At 41.3% G+C, this 15627-nt stretch overlaps 1 protein-coding gene across 2 annotated transcripts in view; it reads right to left on the bottom strand.

Moving 5' to 3' along the window:
* KHDRBS2 (KH RNA binding domain containing, signal transduction associated 2) overlaps window positions 1-11511 on the bottom strand; it is a 701478-nt gene extending 689967 nt beyond the window's left edge. For both annotated transcript variants that reach the window (XM_025272535.2, XM_025272543.2), the window contains exon 1: window positions 11396-11511. In XM_025272535.2, the coding sequence (XP_025128320.1) occupies window positions 11396-11486 (91 nt within the window). In that variant the 5' untranslated portion in view covers window positions 11487-11511. The remainder of the gene's footprint in view (window positions 1-11395) is intronic.
* Between the last annotated feature and the right edge of the window lie 4116 nt (window positions 11512-15627).

Below are 15627 nucleotides of genomic sequence, written 5' to 3'. Positions count from 1 at the left end.
GCCTGAATGGGCAACGAGGGTTCTGTTCCACTGGCAGTGGGAACAGAGGCCATGTGGAGACCCGGGTGTCTACCCTCAGGAGCAGGAGCAATGCATACTCCCCCCTCCAAGCCAGTGGGTGTCAGAGCAGCTTTCACCCCTGCTGGAACTTCTCCCCACCCATCTTGGTGTCACTAGAGGTCACATGGGGATCAACAAGAAGGGCCCTTCCCTCTCCTGGGCACCTGGGAGAGCCTGGATTCTCCCTGCCCTGGGAACATCCAGGAGGCACCCCCCACCAACCCCTCTCCTCTGCTGGCCTGTGGTCTGAGACAGCCTGCCTTCCAGAACAGCATTTAAAGGTATGATGTGGTTAGATCTTGCCTTTATTTATTTATTTATTTATTTTTTTTTGATCACTCAGAGCTTTTGACATAGGCATCAGAAGAGGGCAAAAAGAGTACCCGCTTGCTAGTGTTAACAATGAGGTTATATAATCCAAAGAATGTCTGGAGGTTGTAAAGACCTCATCAGACTCACTCCCATAATTTACATTTTAAGATAACACTGTCCTCAGGCAAGATACATCCTTGTAAAGACCAGGTCTACTCCCATAATTTTAAGATAACAGAAGGTTGAATCCAAAGACTGTCCTTAGGCAGGATACATTATTGTTATATAATCCTAAGGAATGTGGAGAAAGAAAAAAAGTTTGTCCTTTCTTCCTCCTTGAGAATTCCAGACCCCTCTCTCCTTGGGGACCCCTAGACTCCCTATCAACCTGCCTAGGAAATGACTCTCTCATTCCCCCCTTTTCTTTTAGGAGAATTATGTTGCCTAGGGAAAAGGGGCGTCGTTCTCGTTCCATAACTGCTTCCGAGCTGACAAGGGGCGTTGTTCCTAAATTGGTGAGGCAACATAGTCTCCTAATCCTCATATTGAGGATATCTGATCCAGGGGCCCCAAATAGTAGCTGGAGGAAGCTACAGCAGTAGCAGGAGTTTGAGCAACCATTTGTAACTTAAAAGCTTTCATGCGGCTAGAAATAAATCCAGTTATATAATTACAGATGCAGGGAGCAAACAGCAAAAACACAACATTCAGAATCAAAATTAAAAGTCACATCATGTCCATAGTTAAAGTGCAAAGTGTTGCACCAGTCCATTTTAGGGTTGGTAGATGTCATCAGATGAAGAAGACACATCACATGTGATTGTTGTCAAAGGTATTCACAGACTTGGAGAAAGTCTTTTCCTTGAAGTGGGGATGTCCACCACGGGAAGCCTTCCACTGATGAAGAGGGGAGTGCTCTGCAGACCCAGCAGTTAGACCGATTGTGGAATGCAGCATAGGAGTGAGCCCAGGACAGGAAGACATTGTCTTGAGGATCCAACGGCAGATTCAGGATTTTTGGAGTCAGCAGAAGTAGACTCACATAGATTATCAGGCCCATCCACTGCCCTTTGCTTAACTCTAGAGCCCAGGTCAGAGCCACAAGCTCCACTAACAGAGCACTGGTTTCCTGGGGGAGAGATTTTGCTTCCAAAACCTGTTCAGCAGTCACCATGGCGTAACCTGCTTTACGCTTTCCATCCCAAACAAAAGAATCTGTAAATATTTCCACGTCAGGATTGTCTAATGGGGTATCCTTTAGATCCTACCAAGCTGCATAGTTTAAAGTTAGGAATTGAGAACAATCGTGATCAGGTGTTTCATTTTCCTTCTCAGGAAGGAAAGCGGCAGGATTTAGATTTCCACAAACTTTAAGCTTAGTTACTGGTCCTTCTAACAACAATGACTGATACTTAAGAAGCCTACTGTCTGTCATCCAAATATTAACCTTAGAATTTAAGATTCCACTCACATCATGAGAAGTCAGTACAGTAAGGTTTCATCCATTAATTATTTTTAAAGTTTCAGGTGCTAATAAAGCCGCTGCCCCAATTACTCTTAGGCAGTGGGGCCACCCACGTGAAACTACATCTAATTCTCTGCTTAGATAAGCAATAGGTTGCTGGTGAGGCCCTCGGGGTTGTGTCAAAACTCCCAATGCCATAGCTTTTCTTTCAGTGACAAACAAATTAAATTCTGACCCTGTGGGCAAGCTCAGAGCTGGAGCTTGCAGGAGAGCAGTCTGAAGAATCTTAAAAGCCTTTTGAGTTTCTGGAGACCAAACCAGTTTGTCGGTTTGGGCCTGCTGAGTTTCAGCTATAAGTTTATATAAAGGCTGGGCAAGTTCCCTGTAACCCGGCATCCAAATGCAACGGTAACCTGTGATTCCCAAAAATCCTCTCAATTGTCTTAAAGTCATAGGTAGGGGGTGATTTAGTATAGGTTTAATTGTCTCAGGGCCTATGGCCCTAGTCCCTTCTGATATGATTAGGCCCAGATATCTAACCGATTGTTGACAAAGCTGAGCCTTTTCTCTTGATGCCTTGTAACCACAGCCTGCCAGAAAGTTTAAGAAATCTTCTGAGGCTCGGGAACAAGCTTCCTCTGTCTCAGCACTGAGCAAAATATCATCTACATATTGTAACACCACCGCTTCAGAGCTATTAAAGTTTTGTAGATCCCGTGACAAACTTTGTCCGAATAAGTGAGGACTGTCACGAAATCCCTGGGGCAAAACTGTCCACATTAACTGAGAAGCTGGCTGAGTAGGGTCCTAAAAGGCAAATAGAAATTGACTTTCTTCCACCAAAGGCACTGAATAGAAGGCATCTTTAAATCAATTACTGAGAAATATTTGGCCCGTTCAGGAATTTCAGACAATAGAGTATAAGGATTAGGCATCACGGGGTGTAAAGGAACTACAGCCTCATTTATTATTCGTAAGTCTTGAACTATTCTCATTTACCATTCGATTTCTTTACACCCAAAATAGGAGTGTTGCAAGGACTGTTACAGGGAATTAATAGTCCCTGCTCCTTTAAATTTTCGATGATGGGTTTTAACCCTTCCTTAACTTCAGGTTTCAGTGGATACTGCTTATGTGGAAATACGTGCGGGTCTTTGAGCTTAACAACTACAGGAATAGCGTTTTGTGCTTGACCCACAGATTTTCCATCAGCCCATACTATAGGATTTACATTTTGTTCAACTAAAGGGAGAGAAAGGCAGGGCTCCATATTCATGAAAACAGAGGCATGGACCTTGCTCAGTATATCCCTTCCCAAAAGGGGTGAGGGAGATTCTGGCAAGATCAGAAACTCATGTGAAAACAGCACAGAATCCCAGTTGCAAGATAAAGAATAACTGAAATAATACTTTTTGGCTCGTCCAGACAGTGCCATTACGGAAGCGGATCGGGAGGAAAGTGGGCCAGGGGCTTCAGTAAGCACAGAATAAGTTGCCCCAATATCTAAAAGGAAATCGATGGATTGGCCCCCCACAATTATTAATACCCGGGGTTCCTCAGGTGTAATTAGGATGGGAGCTTGTGTGGGGACCCCTGGGCACCTTCAGTCCTGATTGTCTTGAGAGTCCAACCCTGGAGACCTACGCCTCTGGGGGCAGTCTCTCTTCCAGTGTGGTCTTTTGCAGACCAGACATGGTGCCAGGGCCGGCTTAGATGCCTGAGGGCAATCCCTCTTGAGGTGCCCCTCCTTTCCACAGTAATAGCAAGCCCATCCCTTTTCACCTGGGTCCCTCTGGGCATTTTTCTCAGGCTGTTTAAGAACATTTTTCATAGCCATGGCGAAGGCGTCCGCCTTTTCCTTTGTCTCTTTTTGCCTTTCTTTCTTTTCCTCATATTCCCTACCATAATAGACTGTCTGAGCCAGTTGTAACAGAGTATCTAAAGACTGATTTGGTCCATACGCCTGTTTTAATAGCTTACGGTGGATATCTGGAGCCGACTGAGTGAGAAATCTATCCCTTAAGATCACTTTTCCCTCTTCACTTTCGGGATCAATCTCAGTGAATCTGCCAAGGCCTTCCCTCAGTCTATCTAGGAATTTACCAGGAGATTCTTTCTCCTCCTGTTATCTGCCAATTTGCCATAGTTTAAAGGCTTAGAACGCGCCTGCCTAAGTCCTTCAAGAATACATCTAACAAAATGACTCTGATCCCATCTTCCTTTAGCTGTGTTGTAGTCCCAGTCTGGTTCTATAGTTGGGACCGCCTGATTCCCAGTGGGGAGGGCCACTATCTCATTCTCCCTCTTCCCTACTGATTCATTACCAAGCCATTCATCTCCATAAGCAACCTCTTTTCCCAAAACTCGAGTCTTTGACTCAGGAGTCAGCGTTTGTCCCAAGATATACATCACATCCTTCCAAGTGAGGTCATAAAGCAGAGTAACACCTTTAAAAGCTCTAATATATTTTTCTGGGTCCTCTAAATAGTCTCCCAGATCCTCCTTGATTCTTTGTATTTCTTGATAAGAAAAAGTATTATTAACTCTCACAGACTGATTATTTCTCACAGTGGGTGTTTCATAAAGAGGCAACAGCTTGTGTGGCTATTCCTCAGTCTCTCTGGCTGCTCTGCGCATATGATCCCAAGGATAGATTGGAGAAACCTGTTTTTCTTTGTCTCCTGTCCTCCATCTCATCTCTTACTTCGATGGTCTGAGTTTCTACTGAAACCAGAGTAGTCTGAGGTCGTACTGAGACAGGAGATGTAAAGGAGGGAGCTGAAGGTTTCACACACAAAACTATACCCTTAGGACATAAGTCTGGCATATTTCGCAGAGAAAAAAAGGGCAACACATATGCTACTTCTACCCATTTCCCTTGTTCCATACAGAACCGGTCTAATTGTAGAACAGTATTATACTTAAGAGACCCTCCCACTGGCCACCATTCACTGTCCTCCAATGGCTACTGTGGCCATGCAGTATCACATAGGAAGACCAGGTGTGTCTTCTTTAAGCCCTGGGGATCAAATCTATCCCAGTTTTTCAGGATACAGTTCAAAGGAGTGAGGCTGGAATTGTTAGCTCCCATCTGTAAGACAGAAAAAAAGCAACCAAGGCCATTTTTCTACAGGAGGCATCCCTCCCTGCTCTAGATGGGGATGTAGACAGACGTTACACCAAAAGCTTTTCCTTCCTGGTCGGACTTAGTCTGTCCCTTACCGACACAGGCGCCGTACTCGGCCCTCCCAGTTCTACCACCGAGATGGGGTGGGGATGTACCAGGGGTAGACTTGATAGCATCCCTACTTCACGTCCAGCTCTTCACCTTTAACCTTGCTTGCCTCTGATGTCACCCAGGGTGAATCAGAGTAACCTTCCGGAATGCCTCCCAAGCTAAGACCGCTGTGGGAAACATTCGTCACCTGAGTGCCTGTGCACGACCCTGAGTATTTCCTGACTACAATAAGACCGACACAAACATAAAACAGATGTTCTTTCCAAGCATCACCACACCAGTATAACAGTCTCCTCTGATCCACTAAGAGCCGGCGTTACCAAAGAAAAAAAAACCCACTGCAGTCCCAATCTGAGTAACCTTTAATCTCAGAGATGTTCTGGGAGCTAGAGCTCCATGTAGCTTCTGAACTTTCGATTCCTAGCGAGGCTAGGCGCTTTCTTGAATACCAATCCAAGTTTGGGACCTAAGCCACAGTACACAATAACAGTATAGATCACAAGTCCCTTGAAAGTCTATGATCCAATAGATTAGGTTAGTACTTCTAATTCCTAAGGAGTTATGAAATGGTCAAAGAGACCGAAAAGTCTGACCGAGAAAGGAGAGTTCGGTCCACACGCTTTGCCCATTTCTGGTCGGTTCCCGAAGGAGATATTGGGTGCCTCTTGGCATTGGCAGGTCAGTATAACGCCCCGACAGGTTTCTGCCATAAGCCTTATGAGATCACCGTGGAACCGCAGAGCAGGGCTCCTTATTTGCTTCACACAGGGCATGCCATTCATTCACACAAGCACACGGTAGAATTAGTAAAGCACAGCAGAAAACATGTTCGCTAAGAGAACAAAGAACTAAAGCTCCAAGCATCCTTACCTTGTCCTGAAGGATCCCAGACGAGCCCCCAAGATGAAAGGTTGTTGTTGAATCACGTGAATACACCAGGATTCTTGGCCCCCGGAGGAAAAGAATTCAATCCGGGGCCAGAGACAAGGTTTGATCGCTCAGAGCTTTTGTGTAATAAAGTTTTATTAAAGTATAAAGGAGATAGAGAAAGCTTCTGACATAGGCATCAGAAGGGGGCAAAAAGAGTACCCCTAGATTTTGCCTTTAAATGAACCACTCTGATAGGGTGTGTGTGCTGGGGTGATGATGAAAAAGAGGGAGGATTCTGAGAGTAACAGAGAGAAGAGAAAACCAACAGTGTGTAGTGTTCAAAAGCCAAGGGAGAAACCAAAAAATTGGGAAAAGACCAACAGTGAAAAATACACCCAAGTACCCTGATGAGAGGTCAGAAACATTTTATTGGATTTAGTAATTAGATGATTCTCATCGGAGCCTCTGCTTGCAGGACAAAATGGGAGGCTGCAGCCAGAACACAGAACTGTGGAAGGTAAACTGAGAAAGTGAGCAGCAGCAATACAGACTCACAGTATCAGAAACTGGAAGGAAACAAGAGAGGAAAAGTGTCTAGAAAGATTATTTGTATTACTTTTGGAAAGTGAAATAAGTATTCTATTTTTTTTTAAGTGATTCTAGTTGAATCATGTTTACAAGCTGCCCCAAGGAAAGATGGGGAAGAAGAAGGTGGAGCCACTAAAGAAAGGCCATAATGACAGGACAGGCCTGGGGGAAGAGGGGCACCAGGGTTAAAGATGCTGAGAACAAGTCAGCCTTGAACAAAAAGAGGCATTTCATCCTTGGATAATGAAAAGAGTACAGGAGTTTCTAGGTAGTAGGAGGCTGAAGAACATTGGAAGGGACAGATCCACTTCCCCTGATAAAAAGAAGGATGAAATCAGCTGCCCAGAGTGACGGCCAAGCAAATGTGGAATTAGTCTTGAGCTACCTATGTCCTGGTCCAACCAGGCTCAAGTCAGACATGGACAAGCAACCACTGAACATATTTTAAAAACACTCATTGGAACCATCTTTCATAAGACAATTTATTTCATAATTTGGTTTATGAGTTAAAATTTCACTCAGCAATAATTCAGAGTTAAGTACTAACGTGAGTCAGTGCTCATGTTATTAAAAAATCAAACTTCAAGTTGAGGTCAAGTCCATAATGTCATTAAAATGCCAAGGACAATCTTAAAAATATTATCTTATATTTGTAGAATTTCTGTTTCAGATTTTGCTTTGGTCGTATAAAATTTATATTTTAAAATATAGCTTACATGTCACAAACAGTATTTTTTTTAACCTTAAAAGAACCATGCCTGATGGATATTAGTTTTGCTGTTTTACCAATGAATAAACTGAGGATCAGAAAGGAAATAAATGAAATATCCTTTATTTCATAGTTGGCAGGGGTGTCAAGACTCTATCCCAAGTGTTTTATTTGTTAAAGCAGAATTTCTCCACTATATAATAAATATGTTTTAAATGCAGATCAAAGATATCTTTCAGATCAAAGAAAATCTTTAAGTTAATTTTTTGCCATTTTTTATTTTAAGAAACATAAATAGGATTATCCCAAATTTATTGGGAGAGCAAAGCGATTACACTGATCAAAGGAAAAGTCACATGAATACTAGTTTTTATCAGAAGTGGGTTTTAGATATTATACCAATACCTTTATCTTAAGAACACACCATATTTAAATATTTCAAGGAACACATTCAAAATTAAAAATAATCCTTACTGAAAATCTAAATGTAGTTAAACAACTACAAGTCAGTGTTTGTAATAAATTATTGATCCTTGTTCTTCTCATTCACCCACACCTGCAAACAGGCCAATACTAAATGGAAGGGCAAAATTTTCACAAAAGTTTGAAAAAAGCATTCAGAGTTTTTTAAAAATACTTGAACTGTTGGGATATTAGCAATATTTGACTTTATCATATGATGAGTAAACCAAAACAATGATGAATTTTCAAATACTTGTGAAGAGACAGAGAACTCAAACACTCTGAATTGGATAATAATTTATTAATCCTTCTAAAGGTATGGAATTACCATAATTGAACATATACATTTGAACAGATCTATGTCTATCAGCAGATAGACACATTTTACTGCAAAAAAGAATATTTCCATGTATATAAATTTTTAACTCCCAAGCATTGAAAATAGTTCAGTAAGAACATAAATCTGTCCCCAGTGCACAAAATAATGTGTATGCCTCAAACTGCAATACAATGCAATAAACATATTATTAATCATTAAACTAAGAAATGAAAAAAGCTTCCAAAAGGTTTAACCACTGATTTTGGTATTCTGAATATACAAACTGCACTCCTTTGCATCAGGAGCAGTCCCAGACTTAATTATAATTACAAAGAAGCATACAGATCATCTAGTCCAGCTCCTCAATTTGAGAGACAAGAAAACTGGCCCAGGGAAGAGAAATTTACCAAGATTCATTTTAGGCAAAAGTGGAATTAAAATCCAGGTATCTGGATTCACAGTTTAGTGTGCTTTCCCTGAAGTATCATAGATATAAATAACCTCATCTAATTTCATCTGGCAAGCAAATTCAGAGACTGAGTGGAACTTCAAGGGTTGTGCTGAATCTGCTGTTTTATCATACTCCAAAGCACCTTCCATACAAATAGATAATAAATAACATTATAATCCAGAAAAAAAATTACTTGAATTACTCAAGCAATATTATACTATTCAAAACATATTATTCAAGATCTTTTCTAAGTAACAACATAGTACATATAATGTTCAGGCTCTTCTATCAGCTTTGTCAGACTCATTCCTATTGAAAGCACCCAGCCAAAACAAAGTGAAGTAATAAACTACAACAAAAATAACAAAATAACCAGCAAACTAGCACTTTTAACCCCATGCCCTTCAATTCTAAGTCTGTAGTCACAATGAAGCACTGATTTGCATCTACCACCAATCAAAGCAGCAAAACAAATCATTATGAACGCTCAGTGGCTTACATCACTGACCTTGTATATATTACCTTCCAGAAAATCATTCCGAAGAACTGAATCATCTGGATCATTTTTATTACACACTCAGTCTTGAGACAGTCTGCACAGTGCTGACTGAAATGTACTTCTTGGAACACCTTCTTTCCAAACGAACATCTATGTCAGGTGTATTTATAGCCACTGCCTTCAATCAGTACATTTCCAGGGGTGAGAAATAAAATTATCTCAACAACACTCTCCTATAGAGATTTGAAATAAGACCTAAGAATCTAGGTAGACGGCCTTTGAAAAGACAACGAAAGATCTGTAATGCAAAATGTATGTTAAGGTTTACTCAGAAGGACACTGTTCCATGAGACCATGAAGAGGCTTGGGTACAATTACAGAATTTAGATCTTGTGGATCTTTCAGCCAGTTGCAAAGAGTCTCTTTATATATTCAAGATTATTATCATTACTCACCTCCTCCTCCTCCTCCTTATGATTCCTCTGAAATGTGGACACCTATCTTTGTTTCTTCCTTAGACATTTTTCTATTTAGGCGTTTTTTACTTCTAATTCGTTACAAAAGCAGAACATGCTTCCCCCTACTGGGAAACTATTAAATTACAAAGTACATAGGAACATGTTCCTAAGTATCAAGAAACCAAATTTCTGAGAAAAATAAAATGTTAAGGAAATGTTCAGGAACTAGGTGCACTTTTCTGACTGTTTTACCACAGAGAAATACTTCTATACTCTGTTTAGAGCTCCTCACATGCATTGCTTTAGTTTGGCAGTTTTCAGTACACTAACTCTCATTAATGACTGATGAATTAATCATCTAGCCTACTGTCCCCAAAAGAAGTCCAATTAGCAGGTCTGAGAAAATGATTAATTTGTAACTTTTTCTATTTTAAAGACTTTACCAGCTAAATGAAGACATTTCTGGAAAATGCATTGAAATAGATGATTTAAGAACACAATTGCATTTTTAATCATTTTGAACATTTGTTAATCTATTGATTTTCAATGTTCCTATTATTTTATGTAGTTTATTTATTTTAATAGAGTACAGGGGGAGTTTAATTTTTTAACTGACTTTCATTTACAATTTTAGGTTTCATTTTTTTATTCAGTAACCAAGAAAGTAGTAAGAATGACTGCATTTTCCATCCCAAACCCTCTACAAAATCAACTTGTCCCCTGAAAAGCAGTTTACTTGTTTCACACGTTCAATATTTCAATTGTTGTTTTTCTTAATTACTTAATATACAAAATAGAAAAATATCTGATACTTTATTGTTGCAAATAATAATCCATCAATAAAACATTTAAATAAGTGTAATGCCTATTTAATTCATACATGAGGATTAGAATTTCTCCATGTAAAACTAAATCTCACAAAAGAAAACATTTCTTTTGATGCTGAAGGGCTGGGGGGAAGAAAGTTACTACTTTTAGTTTTGCTGTAGGTAAGTTCCTAAGAACCTAAGAAACAAAACTGCATTGTAGTCAATTTGATGATGAAGCAACTCATTATTGAGACATTCATTCCCCCCCCCAAAAAAAGCCTTTAGTTTTTATAAAGGTAAATGTAGATTGCTACAGATATCTTGGGTACCTTTAGCAGTTAGACAGCACTGTTTTAAGATAAATGGAAGTAATCAGGTTAATATTTCTATCATACAGAAGTTCCTGTGTATGTGTTTAAACAACCCTTCAAAAGAACACAAAAGACAAGATATTTATGTTCCTCGGGGAATTAAATCTCTTTTAACATTAAGGCACACACACACACACACACACAAACTGCACACTTGTTACGACAGTTGATCAACCGTGGAGGGTTCCCAGGGACCAGCATCTCCCAGAGCACCCAATCATCACACTTCAAATAAACAGATATGCATTTCAGCCACTTCCACATTCACAAACAGAACACGCGTAATCTAGGTTAATACTAAGACTTTCTATAGGAAAGACTGTAATTAGACTAAGGAAATCAAAATCACTTCTCAATCAGAAGGGAGAGAGAAATAAGAGAAAAGGGGGGAAAGGGAAAGAAAAAGAAATACTGATTTGTAGATAAGAAGAAGCTCATCGAACACCACATTGATCACCATTCACTCCAAACTGACTTCCCTTCCCTTGGCGGAGTTAAAACATCCCGGTGGACCACTCAGCTCCTTAACGTCGCTCCATCAGTGATCCTAAAGGGCACTATCTTCACAGCCAGCGCCCGCCGCTCCGGGCCATCCGGATTCAGCCGCGGATGGAGTGAGGGAGTAGCACCCGCCTCCCAAGGACCAGCTCCGCCGCGGCTCTGGGCTAGCATCTTCCAGGGCAGTTTCCGCGAAGGAGACAAGAGTCCTCCCGGACTCCGCTCCCCGAGCCCCGCCGCGGCGACGGGGGCCGTCGGTCTGCGCCCACCCGGGGGCAAGTCCTACCTTCGGCCAGCAGGCGCGAGGCGTGCACGAAGGACGGGTCCAGGCTGTCTCTCTCTGCCATCAGCTCAGGCAAGTACTTCTCCTCTTCCATAGTGCGGACGTCGTACGGCCCCGGCCAGGCTCAGGGCTCCGTGCGCTGGACGCACGTCCCCGCCGTCCTGCTCGCCCGCCGCCCGCCCGCCTCAGCTACGGCCAGTGTCTGGCGCCCTCTCTGGGCCGTCGCCGCCCGCCCCGCCGAGGGCTGAAGCGGTGCCGAGCCTCCCGGCCGGTCGAGCAGCAGTACCTCGTTCCAACCCTGGTCGGCTTGCTCCGGCGGCCTGGACGGGGAGGCGGGCACAGAGCTCGTCCCGCCCCTGCCAAGCGTTCATTGGCGGGTGTGCCTTGAGGGGCGGGTCCCGCAGAGGCTGAGAGTCGCCATTGGGCAGCATCGCACGTCGGTCCGCCGAACTGGCGGGAGGCGGGGCCGCCGGGAGGAGAGGAAGGAAGGTGCGCGCGCTTTCTCCTCACAGCCGGCGCCCTCAGGCCGTTAGTCGCGCTCAGCTGTGGAGCCCAGGTGTAAGGAGCGGTCTGTCTGCTGCGGAGGCGCGCGCCTAGAAGAGCAGGAAAGGCACCGTAACCGAGAAGCCGGAGTCCGAGACAGCGGGGAGATGCGGCGAGGAGGCGCGCAGCGAGGACAGGAGAGCGCCGGGAACGCCTCAGGAGCGCAAAGGCGACTTCTCCCGCATCCGGAGGCTCAGGTGTCCCCTCTCCAGCCTGCACACGCGCTCGGTGCGCAGAGATCGGCGGCGCTCCCGCCCTGGAAATACAGTGAAGACTGCTTGTGATGGGTGGCTGCTGTTTCCAGTGGGGTTGACCTCTATCTAGGGGATGCAGTAGATGCTCATTGATGAACAAATAAAGCGGCTCCGCGGCTGTATCGCCGCACAGCACCGCGCCTCCACTGGACAGTCACAGCGGGACTGACTGGTTTTCTTCCGTCCGTTCCTCCTTCCCCAGTCCCTATCTATAGAGGCCTTCTGGAAGGGGGCTGAATTTTAAAACTAAAAAGCCACATAATCTGTCTGTGAAGGAATTAGAAAAACATGTGGAAGAAGGAAGGGAGTAGGAAGCAGGCAACGACAGTTGCTCCGCCCTCCCCGTATCTCCGTCATTTAGGATGTGCAGTCTCTTTCGCCGAGTGCAATTGCTATTCTCTTCTGATAAAGCAGAGTTAACCCCCCCAGGTATCACCAACACTGTCCATCCTTCTCTCACAAATGCACTTGAAAATGAAGCTTAAGTACTTTGGATATTACAAAATAAATTTTCCACCATCTCTTTTCATAAAGTCATTTTCTAATTCGCCTCTCCCCCATCATTTTTGTTTGTGGAAGAAGGAGGGCTAACTTCCCTATAAATAAAGCATGATGAAACTTTTCCAAGTTATCTTATTCTATTCTGAATTTTCTTATTTATTTTTCAAGATAAGGTTGGAAATTATCTTTTATATGTTATAAATATATATCATATATAATAAATATATTTATAAATATATATTATAAAATTAAATAAATATTATATGAATAATATATATTATATAAATAATATAAATTAAATGTTATTTTATTTTAACATTTATTTAAACCTGGCACAAGTATTACTTTCTTTGTTTTACAGTTGTGGAAACAGAGAAGGTCAGTGGCCCAGAAGTGATAAATATACACTCATTTGACACCAATCACCTTCATCCCTCACCCAGAAGCTAAATGTATGCTACCACATGACCAATGGAAAGGACTATGTCACCAATACATGTTGTAGGAATGCTAAAGTTCATGAAATAAGCTGGGAGAACCATGACTCATTGATAATTTAGGTTTTAGCTTGTAGGGAAGAAAATCACATTTCTTCAGGAATCTTTTTTTTAAATCAAGGACTTTCCTGTATAGCACTTGAAAATGATCTGTGTTCCCTGTATTATTGTTACCCTAGAGTATAAGAGTATAGAGTATAAGAGTATCTTGTGATGTGTGTGTGCACTGTTTCAGTCATATCCAACTCTTTGTGACCCTGTGGACTGTAGCCCCACAGGCTCTTCTGTCCACAGGATTCTCCAGGCATTAGTACTAGAGTGAGTTGCCATGCCCTCCTCAGGGGATCTTCCTGACCCGGGATGAAACCCGAGTTTCTTATGTCTCCTGCATTGACAGGCAGTTCTTTACCACTAGTGCCACCTGGAAAGCCCCCAAATTCAAGTCTACTAGGTACCATTTGCACTGCTTTAGCCTACCTTTTTGTAACTAAATATTTAATTTATTTATGCATGTTTGCATTCAATAGTACTTAGTGAATATTGAAAAGTGCCTAGAGAGAAATTGGAAAAATACTGGTGAATGAATCCTGCCATCATTTAGATGATCTTTGAATGGGGAAAGATCAAAACCAAGTATACAAGAGAACAGGTAATTACTGCATGCATCAAGGCCAAAATGGAACTAAGGAAGGAGTCAAGGAAGAGAATAAGGGAATAAAGGAATGCCTTGTTTTTTTTTTTAATTTTTTGTCAGGATAGATGTGCAGTCTTGCTAAGGAGTTGACATTTAAAACAAAATCTAGTGGAAAGGAAGGAACTTTCTATATAAAATGAACAGAGATGAGTATTCCAGGCAGCTGGATTTGCCCTAGCAAAAGTCATGTGATCTTATAGAGCTTGGCCTCTTCCCAGGACAGACTGAGGTCCTGTGGCTGCAGTCATCTAGGAGACATGGGACAGATAAGAGTGGGGGATGAATGGAGACAGACTACTTAAGAGACAAATTACTTAAGATTTGCAGGATAAAATATATATATATATGTGTGTGTGTGTGTGTGCATATATATCAGGCTTTATTCCAAATGTTAGGGGCACCATAAAGAAATATCATCACTTTTTAGATGAGCTTCTCAAATGATCTCTTCTGGCAGGATGTTTAGTAGTTGAAGGATCCTGTTTTGGTACCTACTTTGCATAGAGGTATGAAGGGGAAACATGCTACCAGTCCATAGAAAGTTGGCCAGGAATTGCTATAGCAGCAGAGAATGGATAAAACACCAACCACAGCTAATAAATTGTAAGTGTTGTGGCATGAATTATAAATTAGGAAAATCATTGTGCAATAATTGCAATCACATTTTGCTTTGCAGCCTACCAAGAGATTAAAAGAATATGGTACTGATGGGAATAAGCACAAATCCAGTTTCATCAATCAAAAAGATGAAGTAACTCTTGTTCTGTCCAGTCACAGCAATTATATTACCCATTCATAGTTCTGTTTTCCTTAAAGAGATACAATGAAGAGCTATCCAAATGGATGACTTTATTATACAATAAATCTGGATATCTGGGTCATTAATACAAATGGTAAGCTAGCTTTCACTTGTCTTCCTTACTATCAAAAAATATTTATAATTTTATTTTCTTTGGTAAACATTCAACAAATGCCTAAAATATATTCTAACAGGAAAAAGAAGTATATTTATGTAGCTTTAAAGAACTAAAAGAAAACTAATATTAACCTAATCTTTAGGATAGTTTGTATGTTTAACGCATGATGGGCATTATAGACTAAAAGTATAGAAGCTATATTGCCCCTTAATAATCAATATGCTTCATAATTGAATCACAGATATTGCTTGTTTCCAAACAAAATATGGCTGAGTAAAGGCAAACTGTCCAATTTCCTCACACGTACACTTATCCAGCATCAGATTCATGTGTTTTCAGTCGATGACTCTGTGTTCTACATTTACTTCACATATAAATATTTTATGGGTACCACAATTGTTTAGTGGATTTTTCACAGCAACCCTAATAATGCAAACATTTTATAAATACAAATGTAAATAAATTTAGAGCCTTCTATAGATGATTGTTGAATTGAGAGTATTAAGTGCCTATACATGAATTTATGATTACTGGTAAAAGACTATCTCCTCTACTAATAGTGTGAATAACTTAACCAAACTCATCAGTGAATTAATTCATGTACCTTAGATAAAGATTTATCTTATTTTAACCATGAGTTCTAATTCTAAAAGGTTATTTTCAATAGCATTCCATTTACTGCATTATAATTTCAACAATTTCAGAGCTATCATCAACTTTAGGGAAACCTTACTAGCCTACTTACCCCAAGGATTAGTAGAATCCACTCTCAATAACTATGGCTTAACGAAATTGTAGCAGCCCAGTCATTTATGTAATGACTCTAAGA

The sequence above is a fragment of the Bubalus bubalis genome, chromosome 2 (assembly GCF_019923935.1).
Source record: "Bubalus bubalis isolate 160015118507 breed Murrah chromosome 2, NDDB_SH_1, whole genome shotgun sequence".
NCBI lineage: Eukaryota > Metazoa > Chordata > Mammalia > Artiodactyla > Bovidae > Bubalus > Bubalus bubalis.
This window is presented reverse-complemented; position numbering and strand designations above follow the sequence as displayed.